Raw genomic sequence first — 15,478 nt, 5'->3', positions numbered from 1 at the left:
ACACTGCTCTCTCCAGAGCCAGATGCAGCCACCACTGGCATCCAGGAGCTGACTGTCCTGTGTACTCCGTCCTCTGGGTGTGGCCCTCAGGACATTCCTACAGGGAGCTGTTCCTTCACCAATGCCTGCATGGGCATCCTACCACCCACTCCTGGACATAGCCCATGAGCCAGGCCCCATCCATCCAGGTGGCACATCCCTCTGGTTGCAGAAAGTGTAGATCACCAAGACTTCTAAAAGGGTGAGATAGACCCCAAAACCTAGACTTCTCTGCCCATCAGTCAAAACCAATGTAGAAGAAAGCAGGACCAAGAGAGCACCCCCATATCCTCTCATCAACCAGATTCTAGGTGCTGTCTCAGTTGGCATTCGCCCAAATTCCAGACAAACCATGTGGGATGTGTCTAAGGAAGGGGTCAGCTGGTCTCCCTGAGCGGTTCTAATTCTGTATCTGGCATGGGCCCAGTGTTCGCTGTTATTACAAAGCAAAGTAGGTGATGTTTAAACAGATTAAATTCTGGAAACTACAACTGGGATGAAGGACCAAGCCAATCCGTAACCCCTTTGGCTGAAACTAATTTGAGCAGGTTTTCTGTTCCCGATAGCAAAGTCTTTTAGACTTTAGTGAGGGTCTCTTGATTACTGCAACTTTTCTAGATTTCGTTTACCAATTTCTCATGGTTTTAAAGACGTTAAAACCTTTACACTTTAAGAGATTGTTAAAACCGAAGAATGACACTTTAATGACCTAAAAGTTCCTGACTAGGCCTACAAATCTGTAAGTAAAAAATACCCCAAACCAATCTTCCAAGTTGTAGGGTCAGACTTCCTCATACTCCTTCACACCAGGACAGCCTCAAGTGACTTCTGTCACATAATCTGGTCTCTGGCCCTCCTCTAAAACCTCACACTTTCTGTTCTTTTTTCTTCTACTGTTTATAGGCCAAGCAGGTTAAGGAGCCTGGGCTAATAAGCCAATGACAGTGTTAACAACAGTTATGAGCTTGAAGAACTAAAAGGAAAATCAAATGGTTTTCATTCATGTTAATGAGGCTAACTCCAAAAAGGATTTATTTGATAAGACCAAGTATAATGATGTTAAGACAAGGGGTTGATGTATGAGCACTAATACGTAACATGCATCACAATTACAAGTAATGTTTCAAGGGGTTCTCAAAATACAGGTTTTACTCATTAACTGCAAGCCAGCTCTTTGCAAAATTTCCTGAGAATTCCTACAAATACGTACATGTGAATAATTACAGTCATTACCTTCCAGATAATGTCCTGCTCAGTCTGCATTTCCTTACAAGCTTGGGCTCTCAATTCTTGTACTATGAACACTGAAGTTCAAAAGTGATGCCAATTTAGCTTTTATAAATGGAACTGTATCCTTTTGAAAGAGCAAGCTCTCCAGCATTCAAAAGAATTCTTTAAAAATGGAAAGAAAATGCATACACTTTCAGTAAAAACAAACTACACTATTCATGGATAAGGTGACGATCCAATTTTATTTTATTTTATAACAAGTAGAAGGATGTCCCTGTTGCAAACAAAATAAATAGTAATGTTAATATAGGTTACTGACCTCTTTTTGTTAAAGAGTCTTAAAATGTTTCTTTGGACAGAAATTTAAAACTTTTCAACTATCTTCTTCTAACCCCCATACCACCTAGCCCCAAAATGAAATAAAAAAATCAGCCTACTTCTTCATAGAGTCTACCATTCCCACACCTTGTGTAAGTTATTCAATGGCAGTTTTAGAACTTTAAAATAGATCAAATAAAATAAACCCAAATAAAACCCTACCTTACAGCTGTAGTGAGTTTCCCACTTTAATGCCTTTCTCTCCTTTAAATTAAGAATATTTCAAAAAGATTAATTAATGTAGGTTTACAAAGCAGGACTTGTTCACTCCTGAAAGTACTTTCAAGTAAATTACCACTTTTCAAATAGTTTAAGAAAGTTTGTTTATAATACAAAGTACGGTATCCACATTTTTTTCAAAACAAAAAATTCTCACAACATATTTGAGAAGTAAACAAGATAAAATATAAAACTTTAATTTTTACCTATAAGCCAGTCACAGCAGCAATGCTACACACGAGACTCCAGACCTAATTCCCTTCCCAAGTTTCATCTAGAAAGGTAACAGCTAAAAAAAAATAAGAACTTAAAAAAAATCCCAAAGTTACAACTTCAAACAGAAGAAACGGCTGCGTTTCGTCGTCTCCTGAGGGTCAGAGGTAGTACAGGCGGTTGGACAGGGACAGGTTGGGCTCCCTGTGAATGCTCTGGCCCACGAGGAAAGCCAGCTTGTGGGCGTACTGGCAAGGAGCAGGGACTCGAATGACGCCCTTTAGTGGAAGAAACACAGGGCTGTTACTCTCGATCTGGTCTCCTGTATCACACATCTCAATATTAACTTTAAAAGTCTCTGAAAACAGTAACTCCTTTTTTTGAAAAGTGAAGCTCACATATGTGAGTACACGTCCCTAGGGAAACACACTTACTGGCCAGTTATAGTAGACGTGACACAGCTTGTATGTGAGCCTCTGTATGTGGTCTGGCTTCAAGCCACTGCTGTCATAGATGACGTTATAGTGTGTGGGAGAAACACTGCCACTTCTCACTGCCTGGCTCACGATAAAAAAATCATACCTGGAATCATAAGAGAAAAGCCACATGGATGGGAGGCTCATCCGTCTGAAAGCTGAGGTTAACATGGGTCCAGTTTCTCACAGGGAGAGGTCTCGTATTCTCATGTAACCTAACCTCTTCAGGATGAAATGTGCTTCCTTCACATCCATGACACTTGCTGTTCATGGACCATTCTGGAATGCTTATGTGTGACAGATGTTTAAGAAACCACTATTACTTAGATTTTAATTATCTGTCACTGACACCTCAGGGAACTCCACACACGCCCAGGCCGCCAGTTATGGCGGCGTAGGCGAGGCACTCACAGCTGTCCACCTGCACGCCTCAGGGCACACTGGTGTGGCTCACAGACCACAGAGGTCCTAGAGGGCAGCAGCAGTGGGCGAAGGTAGAGGAGCTCTCCTTTCAGGCACTGTCATTCCCAAAATATGCTTTTGCCCTAGAGCCTTTCCCCTTCTCGTTCCCACTGTTAACAAAAGTATGCTTCATTTTCATCATCAAGGATGCAAAGCAGATTCTTAGAGGACTTGAGAGGCCCCAGGGACAGAAGCAGAACTAGTGCAGGACCCAAACTGTAAAGCAGATACCAGGAATGCAAACAGAGGAACAGGATATCTGTTCTTCCCACTTTCTGAAGCAGCAATAACACGTCAATCCAGAGATACTGTAATCTGACCTAATAAAGCTATAAAGAAATTACCTGTGCAACTTGCTAGCTCTGCTGAAACTAGACAAGTCCGAACACCACAACTGATACAGAACAGATTATTTTGATTTAGAAGGAAGGTTTCAGAGACATTAAGCCACTTGGCCCAAACCTCAGAGAGATCACAACAGGGCTAGAGTCAGACCCTCAGTTCCCCGACTCAGGCACATTAGCATCCACAGAGTACTGGCAGCTAATGGGACTCTGTTGGTCCCTACAAGTGGGCTTCTCCAGGTGCATGCAGAGCATCAGCAGCAAAGTTTTAAACAGAATCTAGTAAAAAGTAATGAAGTGTTTTCATACTTCATAATTCCACTTGGATTTTACCCAATTTGTTTATGTCAGCTGTCTCCCAGTCAATGTCTGCCCTGAGCTGTAGTTAGCACAGCAGGAGTGTTAGTAGAAGAGCCATGGGGTCACTCGGAGTGGTTAGAGGGTCCTGCAGGAAAGAACTTTCTATGTTAGCATCTTAGCCACTTTGTCTCCCACAGCTGATTTTCCCACTAGTAGAATCCTCTGGCACTGCCATAACTAACACCTGCCTGAGAAAAAGACAGAAATCCAAGACAGGGTGGCTCAGAGGTCTGCCTTTGGCTCAGGGTATGATCTCAGGGTCCTGGGATCGAGTCGGGCTTCCTGCAGGGAGCCTGCTTCTCCCTCTACCTCTGTCTCTGCCTCTCTCTCTGTCTCTCATGAATAAATAAATAAAATCTTAAAAAGTCTCCTCTCATGAATAAATAAATAAAACCTTTTTTTTTTTTTTTTTTAAAGAAAAGAAATCCAAGATAATGCATCTCAATGTAGTAATTTCCATCCATGGTCACCTAACAGAACTGACTAAAGAGAACTAAAATCTGTGTTACCATTAATCTACATAAAGTTAGTGTTGTAAAGTCTCATTTACTCTAGGTCTGTATAGGAAGGGCATTCTGCATTAGCAGCTCTGCACCCAGGCCCACTCTTTATCCTAATTAAAGCTGCCTTTTTAAAAGCTCCAACATGTTGAAAAAGAAGAATGGTCCTAACAGTGTGCTCTCCTGAAGACAGCACTACTTGGACTGACAGAGGAGCCACTACTCTCAGCAGCATCAGGATCCCCTACCCCCTAGGCCTCACCCCATAGTGTTTTTGAGGAGCCAGTTTCAGCAGCCAATAGCTGCTGGGTGCAAACACCATCAGCAGGCGGCCCCAGTGTGCCTGCAGACATCCTAGCTAGCTGGCTTTTCCATGGCAAAGTGTAGCTCCAGGCTACATAAAAAGCTTTGTTTACTACTCAGAAGCTCCTTATCTGCAGGTGTGTTTCAGATGAGACTTTTTGACCTCTGGATAACAAAGCATTACCAATCTCAACATTTTTACTAGGAAACAATCTGTGGATGAGGTCACATATTAAAAAAATACAAAAGCAATCTACAGTAGCAATTCTTACCCTCTCTATGTCTAATCAGAGCCACAGACAATAACCCTATTCTCCCAGAAAAACTACATGAAAACCTATTACCCCCAGGCTTTAGCAATACTAAATCATAGGCTTTATTATTATTACTGGATCAAGCTAATTGAAAACTTTATAAGAAATAGAAAAAGTAAACATGTTGAAGTTGATAAAGCAAAAAACAATTCCACGTAATCGTATAGAACTTACCATTCTGGTCTGGTAACTTCTACATCAATAACCGTCCCGGGAAGTGGGTTCTGAAGTCTTCCTCCAGACTGAGCAAAAAATCTGGCATTCACGCGTTTCTTCACCACAATTACCGTTAGTCTTGGGCTTAAAGGTGATGATGATGAATGTAATGACATGGAGTCTGTCATGCTTACAGGCACTCAATCATTCTGACATTCACATTCACATACTCCATTTAAAAAGAAACCCTCTCCCTGGGATCCCTGAGTGGCTCAGCAGTTTAGCGCCTGCCTTCGGCCCAGGGCATGATCCTGGGTCCCAGGATTGAGTGCTCCCTGAATGGAGCCTGCTTCTCCCTCTGCCTGTGTCTCTGCTTCTCTCTCTCTCTCTCTCTCTCTCTCTCTCTCATGAATAAGTAAATAAAATCTTAAAAAAAAAAAAAAAGAAACCCTTTCCCTTTCGAAGCAGAGTATCTGTCCAAGCTATGAAGGGACACTCCACACTTTGTACAGACTTAGACAGGGACCAGGAGTCAACTGTGGGTAGAGAACAGGACGGCATGTGACATGAGGTCACACACATGTTCCATCAACAGACAAGCATGCTGCTCACCTGGCACACAGAAATGACAGATTCAGCATGCTTCAAAGCACACAATTTGGAACACTCTTCAGTGGGCATTTTGTACTAGGTGGAAAATAAGATCTGAAGTCTAAACTGGCTGGTAGGGAAGCTAGGTGGAGCACTGTCAAAGTCTAACCCAGCATTACTGGTTCACGAGGTACTGGGGCCCCCTGTCTCCCATCTTCCTCCCGGGGCCCCACCACATGCTGGCAGAGGATGTACCCTTTGCATCCCCCGCTGCGTTCCACTGCCCGATCCAGGTGGTTTCCATATACCATGATGAAACTCTCTTCCCCTGAGCACCCAGGGCAGCACCAGAGGCCACCTGTTGGCCCTTTATGTGCCTTCTGGCTCTCTGGAGGACAGCCCTTCAGGTGGCAGCACACATGGGCTTGAATACCTTTCACACCTTTTCTACCATCTCTGAAAGGTCCATTTCAAAAGCACACCCTGGAGTATGTGGGCTGGCATATGGAAGGTACTCAGGAGTGTGCTGGAGTGTATCAGACATTTGAGGGAAGTACCGATGCCTCCATTTTTCCTGTGCCTTTTCCCACCTGGAACATTAGCTCTTACAGAGCAGAAATATACCTGACTTCAAACTACATGACACAGAGGGCTTACACGCAGTGGGATCTGGTCTGGCTTGGAAAGGTAGTTGACAATATGCTGTTGGGACAAATGGTCAGAAGGACCCTGATGAGGGAACTTCTGTTCAATGATAAATCTAATTTTGCTCCCTCATGGTATGAGTAATTAAATCCAGAAGGGACAGGGGGCTGATTTTACATAAGCAGAGGGTATTTTTAGAAATATCACCATCTACCCACGGAGGTCTATTACTGCCCAGTTACTGTATCTCTGGATGTAACAAAGTCAGTCTCAGGAGCCAAAAGACAAAGTGGATTTCAGTTCTCTGATATCACAAGAAACAACATAGGAAATGTCAGGACAGAAAGACAGGTTGTAAGTACGAAGTGACGTTTCTGATTTATCTAATATCCTAAATCAACTAATCCATTTTACTTTTTTGTAAAAAGCTGACATCAACATTTCAATTAAAAAACAAATAAATTGTGGTTCTAAGAACAATTACAAATATTTACATCCAAACTGCAGCTCTTCAAAGTGAGGAATAATTCTTGGATATTGTTTTATTTTCTACACAGTTTCAAGCTTTTTCTGGATAAGCTATCTACCGTTTATTGAGTACTTACTGGTACTGCATGAAATATTTAATTATTCCCATTTATTCCTTTTGGTACCCCCTTGGTTACCTGCTTCCCTGTTTCACAGATGAAGGCAAAGCTGGGATGAACCCACCTCTACTCCTGGGACACCCTGCACTTTATCACTGATCTTGGCAGCCACCAAGTACAGCACAATTCACACCATGGAATCCACTTCCTGGGACAGCTGGTTATGCTTTCATTCAGGACGCAACTTGAAACCACTTCCCTGTACAGTTTACCCATTGCCTCAATGGGAACTGGGCAGGTAAGCCCCAGTAGCCGCCACAGTAGCCACCCCATACTAGTGCCGGACACCGAGAAGGACTCTGGTCAAACGCTCACCATCTCTTCAAAGGCAATTTCTGCCACTGCTTCTGGGAACAAAGCCCAAAGGACTCAAAAGACTCAAAGTAGCAGACATGCAGGCACCGCCATGGTCACAGGGAACACTTCCCACGTATCAAACATGCAGCTCAGCTCAAGACTGGAAGAGGAGCTTGCTCTATAACCTCTACTCTTTGTTTCTTGAAAACTCCCTCTCCTCTAGGTGTGTAGAAAAGGTCACTGAGGCTGGATGATGCTGAGGCGAAAGCAGTAAACAAAGAGGAGACAAGAAAGTGGCCACCACGTTGGACTGCCCCTGCCCCTATGGCCACACCACATCACCTTGTGTGGACAGCACTTCCAACTCTGAGAAACACACCCAACAAGGTTTACAAAATTTCAGAGACTGAAAGAAAATCAGTAACATTATTTTAGTGAGAAAATACAAGCATTAAGTTTTTTAAAGGAGACAGAACATTAAACTTTCATTTCCAAAACATTAGAAAATGCTTGTTAGCATTTTAATCTAAAACACAATTACTTCAAAAGAAACAGAAACATCCCTGACTTCTCTGAGAAGTTACTGGCATAATAAACTAATTTTAAGAAATGTGTAGAATCAACACTTAGCATCTGGCCACAGAAGCCTTGGAAATACCTTTAAGTTCAGCTAGAAATAAGAAGCAAGCACTTAATGCTTGCCCTACAGGTCTCAAATCACACTAAGCTCAGATAAAGTCAATGGGTTTCAAAAATCCCTCATTTCTACAATACCAAACGCTGGCTGAAAAGGTCTAACAAAAATAACCAGTGTTGCAACATGTATGTGCAAACAGGCCTGTTGGATTTCTTAAGTATCCTTAAAAATCAAATTCACAAACCTTTATGATTTCACTAATCTTTATGAATTCACTAATAAGCTCTTAATACAAGAGTCCCCCCACCTCAGCTTGCTCACAATCCGAAAGAGACAGTAGCAACAAGGTACAGCATCTCCCAGGAGACGAGACACATGGCAACCATCTTCCCTAGATCAAGTATCAGTTCAACCAAGCTCACAAAGAAATTAAACAAGTATTTGTTGGACAAAGAAATCGAGAAAGAGTAAATTAATATGGTTTGGAATTTATTCTAATAACCAATTCTGTGGATGCCTACAGAAGTACCAGAATCTCAGATTCCCCACACCTCAAGGCTACAGGTGAGAAAAGTGGCAGGCAGAGAATCGGCAAAGGTATCTCCATATGTCTTTTCTCTCCCTGGAAGGAGGGACCCTTCTCAGGACCTCTCTGCACCTCTGGCCCCTCCCCCTTCCACGCCCTCCAGCCTCCTGCACTCCTGAGGCTGGGTTCTCACTGACCCTTGCACCAAGGAACTAATTAATTTGAAAGACAAAAGGTATAATTTTATAAGAGAAAATGCTTTGCAGTTTGCATGCTTACTTGTAACCTCTACCAACAGATTTTAGGCAATCCAAAAACTGTGGTACTTCATAGTTAACCAGTGTTTTGAGCTGACCATCTCCTACACCATCCCGATACACAATAATTCGACTCGGCATGTATTCATTGCAGCTATTCCAAGCCCTCAGAGCAGCTGAAAGAAAGCCAGAAAAGTTTTAAATAAATTAACACAGAACAAAATGGTGTGTTGCTACCAAATTCTGGGCACGTTTTTCAATAATGTAACTTTAGGATAATTTCTTGGAGACCCCAATTCAGACACCAGGACGGTAACCCTCCCGGAGACTAACCTTGCAAGCAGACTTTGAGCCCATCTACAAGCTCTTGTCCTCGATCTTGAAATACACAGCGAGAGAACCAGCTGTTTGGAGAGACCAGGACCAGGGTGAGAATGAGATCAGGTTGTACCTTTTGGAGCACTTTGTATTTATTTCTCTCTCAGCAGCTCCTAAGATAACTGCTAATATCTCCAATACTTTATGAAATCTTAAACAGAAATAACAAGATACACCTAACATCACAAATGAAACTTATTATAAATCAACATTCTATTTCCCCTGCCGAGGAAAAAATAAAATTTAAACTAATACCCAGAGAGAGCTTGTAGATTTACACCTAGTACACACAGATCACACTTCTTGCTCTGTTCTTTGGAAGTCATTTATTACAGGTTTCACTCTTATAATAAAAGCTACAAGACCTTGAAACACACCCATTAGCAACACACGTCAATATACCTTTAATTTCCATCCTTTCCTATTCTCAGCAATTCTTTTTAAGATTTTATTTATTTGAGAGAAACAAAGTGAGAGAGAGAATGAGCAGGGAGGAGAGGGAGAAGCAGACTCCCCGCTGAGCTGGGAGCCTGATGAGGACGGATTTGATCCCAGGATCATGAGATCATGACCTGAGCCAAAGGCAGACACTTCACTGACTGAGCTACCCAGGTGCCCCTTGGAAATTCCTTTAGTTCTAAGAAAAGCACTAAAAGGTGATGCACTATGTTGATACACAAGTGACTGGGTAAAATGAAGTGGGTTTTCCAAAATAAAGTCAACACAAAAACTTTGTATTTCAGCAGTCAATAAAAATTATTAGAGAAGTTTTAGAGATGGTTGCATTTAATGAGATGTACCCTCCCCCACCCCCAATCATAAAACAGCCTGAAATGCAATCTACTATAGATTAAGGACCAATGAACAAAGTTGAAAACAGCAGGGCAGCTACTTATTTTACTTCCCTACTTTTCTTGCTTATCTAATGTAAGAGAAGTCAACAGGTTGAAAAGAAGGAAGGAACAGAATCCTAGAGCCCAAACCTCGCAGACCCCCAGAACATGGGCCCTGCACCCCCACCTGCTCCTGCCCATAGTCCGGCAGCTAATGAGTCATCACCCCGCCCCCCACTGGCACTTACCGGGTCATCCCTTCATTGATACTTGCAACAAATCCTGCAATTGACCTCCGTCCAGCTGTGGTATCATGGTAACAGTCAATGCCAACTATCATGGCCAGCTTTAGCTTTAACAAAAATATTGTAGTTTTAGATACAACAGAATACCAGCAGTAGTTAGGAAGTAAATCCATTGTTCTCAAACAATGAAAACTTATGCACCACTTAAACTTACAGGCATATCAACCCTCCAGAGCTCCCCTCCCATCTTGCAATTCATCTGCAGGGCGATTTTGGTAGCAATGGCCATGACCGTTTGCTGTTTGCCAAGGGTCCGGGCCACCACACACTGACTGGGAGTAGGGCAGTCTGTACACAAATATTTCTTAATGGCATCATACTTGTCTTTCCGATTACTCGACAACAGACAAACAACCTGCAACCAAGAAAATGTTCTCTTTACAAAGAATCAGGAAGCTGATGGTGAGGTTCAAGGAAGAGAACAGGGAACCAAACCCGCCCACTGGATGTGAAACATCTGTCCAACACTGTCTCTGCCACAGAGCTGACAAGCCCCACGTAAACTGCTAGATACTGTTCCCTCCACTCACCTCAGGGATAGATGCTAATAACGGAAAGAAACCCCATGAGGCCAACAGCTCAGAGCTGAACACCACAAGAACTCAACTAAACATGCTCTAGTACCAGTTTGGAATAACTTCAAGATAGGGAATAGGGCAGAACAAGTTAGCAATAACCTACAGGTGGACAAACAGGTCTTCCACCATTCTCACAGTTCTCATTTGCTCACCACCCACCTAGGATCATGGATTTCAAACTTTTAAAGCTCAGGCTGCTCTCTGCTCAGTGGGAAGTCAGCTTCTCCTTCTCCTCCTCGCTCCTACCCCCAACTTGTGCGCACTGTCTCATAAATAAATAGAATTTTATTGAGAACCTGATCACACTGAAATTTCTTACAAGTCCATGGACAATTCTGGGGACAAAAGAGAGTGCCTGCCTTAAACATATGCCTGCTAGAAATGGGAAGACATCAGTCAAAGGGCACAAACTTCCAGTTATGAACTGAGTACATTCTGGGGATCTACTGTGCAGCATAGTGAACACAGTTAACAACGCTGAGTTGTGTACTTGAGAGGTACTCAAGACTGGATCCTAAATGTTCTCAGTACCAAAACACCCACCTGTAATTATGTGAGTTGATGGAGGAGTGAAGGAGCCTTGCTGTGATAATCACTGTGCAACATATACGCATATCAAATGATCCCACTATACACCTTAAACCCAAAGTGTTATGTCCATTAGATCTAAACACTAGAAATAAAACAGTCCATTCCTGCCCAATTCCAGTTTGTATTCTAGAGCTGAATCCAGCTCTTGGACTCATTGCTGTGTTCTCCAATTAATGCCCTCAGATTCTTCTCTAGCCCCTGACAAAATCACTTTGCCATCCTACGTGTCTTCATTACTCCAGACAATGGTGACAGTACTCTGCCTGTGGCATCTGAGCAGGAGATGAATGGCTAGAAAGGGGACATATTAGTTGAAGCCAATTTACTTCTTAGGTTTAAAGCCACATACACATGTTCACATGTTGTTTATCACTGCATCTGTCTTTGCCACCTTATTACTTCATACCTGGACATGTGCTGAACAACGAATTGCTTTTACTATTTGTGCCTATTCCCCATGAAATTTCATGGAATTAAAGGCTTTGAGTCCAAATACATTTCAGATGGTCTTGTTCCCCCCACCTTCCCACACCAACTGCAGTGCAGATAACAAGCTTGCAGACACACAACTAAAGCCAGCATTAAGAGAACTACCTTATGAAGGTAAAATACATATTTTGTGGACAGTTTGTGAACCTAATTACAACATTTCAAACTCAAATTCTAAGATTTACAAATGCCGTTTTTAAAACAAGTCAGTCCAGGACAGCTGCGTAGGTACCAGTCAGCTACTTACTATCTGGGTATCGGATGTAACTTTCTGCTGTAAGACTCTCAAATAGGCTTCTGTTCGATCATCCACTTCAATCCTAGAATGGAAATTTGTTAGCCAACATTCAGAAAAAGTAATGAAAAATGTACTACGCATAAAAAATTTCCTGTAGTTTATCACACATGAAACACTTCTGTATAAAATACAAACCACCAAGACTGGCCATTTAGGCAAAAGGTTGTTTCTAATGCGAATAGCAGCAATAATTTGGGTAACAGTACTGCTTGTCCTCCCACCCATTCTTAGTTACTAAAATACGTTTCTGCATCCTCATTACAGGGAACCGTATCAGATCTTTAAACATAATCCAGGTAACGTGTTTAACACTTTTATCACTTTTGCATTCCCATACCCTCCAAATGACTACTAATCAATTTTCAGAGTAGAAATGACTTGACAGACTTACATTATTGCTTTTTTCATTTGTATGCCCATGGCTGGTGTAACTTTAAATAGATTTTGTATCAATGAATTGGCTGCTTCATAATTTCTTCGAGTATAGATCAACAGCCAGTTATCTAGCGGCTTAACGCTAATTAATGGTGCACCTCTTGTTTCTTTTGACCAATCTGCAAATTGTGGATTGTAATTGAACTAGAAGAAAGTTCAGAGACACTGTGAATTCCTCTGCATGTTCTCAGTTACAAACCCAATAAGCCTGTAACAGTTCTCCTGTGGCATTCTGATCCTTAGGGGACTACTCTCCCATTTGGACTTGATGGATAAACAAAACACCCCAAGAGGGGAGAAAAGTACAGTCAGGTGTCTGAGGATGATGGGACCCTGTCACAGCTAGCATATGAGTGCTTCTCACACGAGGCCCTCCCCTTGGTGCTGCCTGTGCTCTCCTTCATCTTCTAACACATGACAAGGACAGGTGCTACCTCCCTCATGATAAAGATACAAAACAAATACAGCTTTAAAAGTTAAGCAACTTGATGGAGGTGTCCCACTGAAAGCAGGCAAGGCAGAAAGCTATCAAACTTGAAGTACACTGATGTGGTGCTATTTCTCATAGAGGAACAAACCCAGTGCTTCCTCCGTGTCCTACCCACCTCCCTCACAGCCGTTATAACACAGGGATGTATTCTGTAACCAATTCTACAGGGATCATAAAAACAACTGCAGTTAAGACATTGAGCTGTATGTTTAGGTTGTTTTTCATAGAACATGTAGAAGGCAGAAGGGTAGTTTTCTACAAAAGGATTTTTAAAATTCTGGTACTTGTAGTGCTTCAATTATACAAAAATATTTTTAGAAGACTTGTTTCCCTTTTCTGAAGATAAAATATATAGGCATCACAATATTTATGTCCCTACAAACAAATGGTCCAGGCAAAAATGAAGCCAGATAAATTGAAAGTTTTCTGTATTAGTGGCAGACAAAATACCAACCCAATCGCATAAGATTCTTCTATACCTTAAGTAATTCAGTTCTTAGAAACAGATTAAGCCAGCTTTCAGTGAAGTCTCATGGATGATCAGAGGACCATATGTATCTCTGCTCATAGAAGGTGAAAGGGTAGGTGGGGAGGGATGGGGAGGGGGAGGAGGAGAGCAGACTGGCATGTAATGGGGTTATTCCTGCTTTGCTGTGCACCAGACCCAAATCTGATGTGACTGACAACTTTAAGAACTGCCTTACTGTTTTTCCACCTTGGTGAATCTTTTCAGCTTGCAAAATTCTTCCTGAGAAGGACAGTAAGTTGGAGTCAAAGCTCAAACCCCAGTCTCGAAGCTCCCTCTGAACATTGTCATCTCTGTAAATTTAACATATTTACGTGGCACTCAAAGTAAGGAAATGCAGAAAAACCAGACATATGCAAATAGAGATCCAGCACAACCCACAACTTCTCTCAGGACTGAGAGCGTAGTGAGGATGCCAGGACACACAGATGTGCTCTCCGTATCTCCCTCATCATGTCCTGAGGTCCTTCAGGATAGCCTCTAGCCTACACTTCTGATGCCCAAACGACCTTCCCTTCAAAGTAAATCCCTCCACGTTAGAGAGAAAATAGGTTTGTCTTAAATATTTCACTTTCTGCTTGATTACTGTTTTCTAATAGAAGAATCAGAAAAGGCCACAGGCTCGAGTTTAACCTTAACATTCCCTGACAAACAGCAGGCTCACCCACAAATACCAAGAACCCACCCCAAATACTGAAAACACAAAAGAAAAACAAAATTATTTTCTCTCACTCCCAACCCACAGAAAAGAATACAAAACTGAAACCATGCCCCAGTGAGAGGCAGAGGACTTACTTATGAATGTAATCAATGAGTCTTCCCACTTCACGCTGCCTTTGTTCTGGAGTCAGCCTTGTATGAACAGCTAAGTCTTTCATCACATTAAAATCATTACGCATCTTATCAGTTAGACCTTCAAATAAAATGTTGAAAGGTATAGGATTATAGAAACAAGGATCACATCTAAACGTTTGGAGTGCGGGGTGGTGGTGTAGAGTGAGGGAAACGACAAGGGGAATGAGGCAGCAGTAAGGGCTTTTCTGGGGGGCTGTGAGGACTCCAAGAAGAGGTAGAGGCAGGGGAAGCAGCCCGAATACAGCAGTACCTGTGAGATAGCAGAGCTCGGGGATGAGCATCGCAGGGCCCGGCAAGGTGCCACCAGGGCCACGCCTTCTCTTAGGCTGACTGACCAGAACAGGTTGTTTTAAGTCGGTGATTTCCTGGTTGTATTGCTAGTTATAAAAAGAAGGTGTCACTGTTCATGAAAATGCCTTTCGTTATAGGTCAGTGGGCCCAAAACAGGGATTTGCTCTTTTTAAATTGAGAATTGATGCCAATAGTAAGGCTGGTATCAGTATCCAAGCAAAGCTTAAAAAGTGCATCTTTAATCCTGGTAGAACAGGTTGTGACTTACACGTATTACTGAGTACATCAACTTTCTTCCTAAAGACTTAAGAGCCCTCGACCATCTAAATTCTGAGTTCTAGTCACAGTTCACTTAATTTTGTGATATTTTGTTTTAGAAACAGAAGCCTACGTAACTCTGGGTCCTCACGACAGAATTCCTCCAAGACTACTAGTATTACAGCAAGAAGTGGTATAGAAAACAAGTCTTGCTATGACATATAACAGTACATGGGGAGAAGGAAGAAGTTTCCATGTCAGAGAATATTCTTAATTACGAAAAATTTTTACAAAATGTTGACACTTGGTAGAAGCTGGATTTCAATTCAGTAGTCTTTTCTAAAAAGAAGATTTTATTTTGGGGGGGCAGGGAGGGTATGAGAGGGGGAGGGACAGAGGGAGAAGCAGACTCCCTACTGAGCAGGGAGCCCAATGTGGGGCTCGATTCTGGAACTCTGGGATCATGACCTGAACTGAAGGCAGACACTTAACCGGCTGAGCCATCCAGGCACCCCATCCACTCAGTAGTTCTAAGATTCCCCATAAGCACTCACTAA

At 42.4% G+C, this 15,478-nt stretch overlaps 1 protein-coding gene across 1 annotated transcript in view; it reads right to left on the bottom strand.

Annotated features, from left to right (window-relative positions):
- Positions 1–1,605: 1,605 nt before the first annotated feature.
- Positions 1,606–15,478, bottom strand: part of PIWIL1 (piwi like RNA-mediated gene silencing 1) — a 30,310-nt gene continuing 16,437 nt past the window's right edge. The window contains exons 10-21 of the mRNA XM_055322953.1: positions 14,623–14,749; positions 14,313–14,430; positions 13,696–13,810; positions 12,458–12,645; positions 12,016–12,088; positions 10,265–10,465; positions 10,054–10,157; positions 8,928–8,998; positions 8,617–8,770; positions 5,013–5,138; positions 2,514–2,661; positions 1,606–2,357 (exon numbers count right to left, since the gene is read on the bottom strand). Coding sequence (XP_055178928.1) covers positions 2,241–2,357; positions 2,514–2,661; positions 5,013–5,138; positions 8,617–8,770; positions 8,928–8,998; positions 10,054–10,157; positions 10,265–10,465; positions 12,016–12,088; positions 12,458–12,645; positions 13,696–13,810; positions 14,313–14,430; positions 14,623–14,749 — 1,542 coding nt within the window. The 3' untranslated portion in view covers positions 1,606–2,240. The remainder of the gene's footprint in view (positions 2,358–2,513; positions 2,662–5,012; positions 5,139–8,616; positions 8,771–8,927; positions 8,999–10,053; positions 10,158–10,264; positions 10,466–12,015; positions 12,089–12,457; positions 12,646–13,695; positions 13,811–14,312; positions 14,431–14,622; positions 14,750–15,478) is intronic.

This window comes from Nyctereutes procyonoides, unplaced genomic scaffold (assembly GCF_905146905.1).
Source record: "Nyctereutes procyonoides isolate TBG_1078 unplaced genomic scaffold, NYPRO_anot_genome, whole genome shotgun sequence".
Lineage (NCBI taxonomy): Eukaryota > Metazoa > Chordata > Mammalia > Carnivora > Canidae > Nyctereutes > Nyctereutes procyonoides.
The sequence above is the reverse complement of the archived record's forward strand: the minus strand, read 5'-3'. Positions and strand labels throughout refer to the sequence as shown.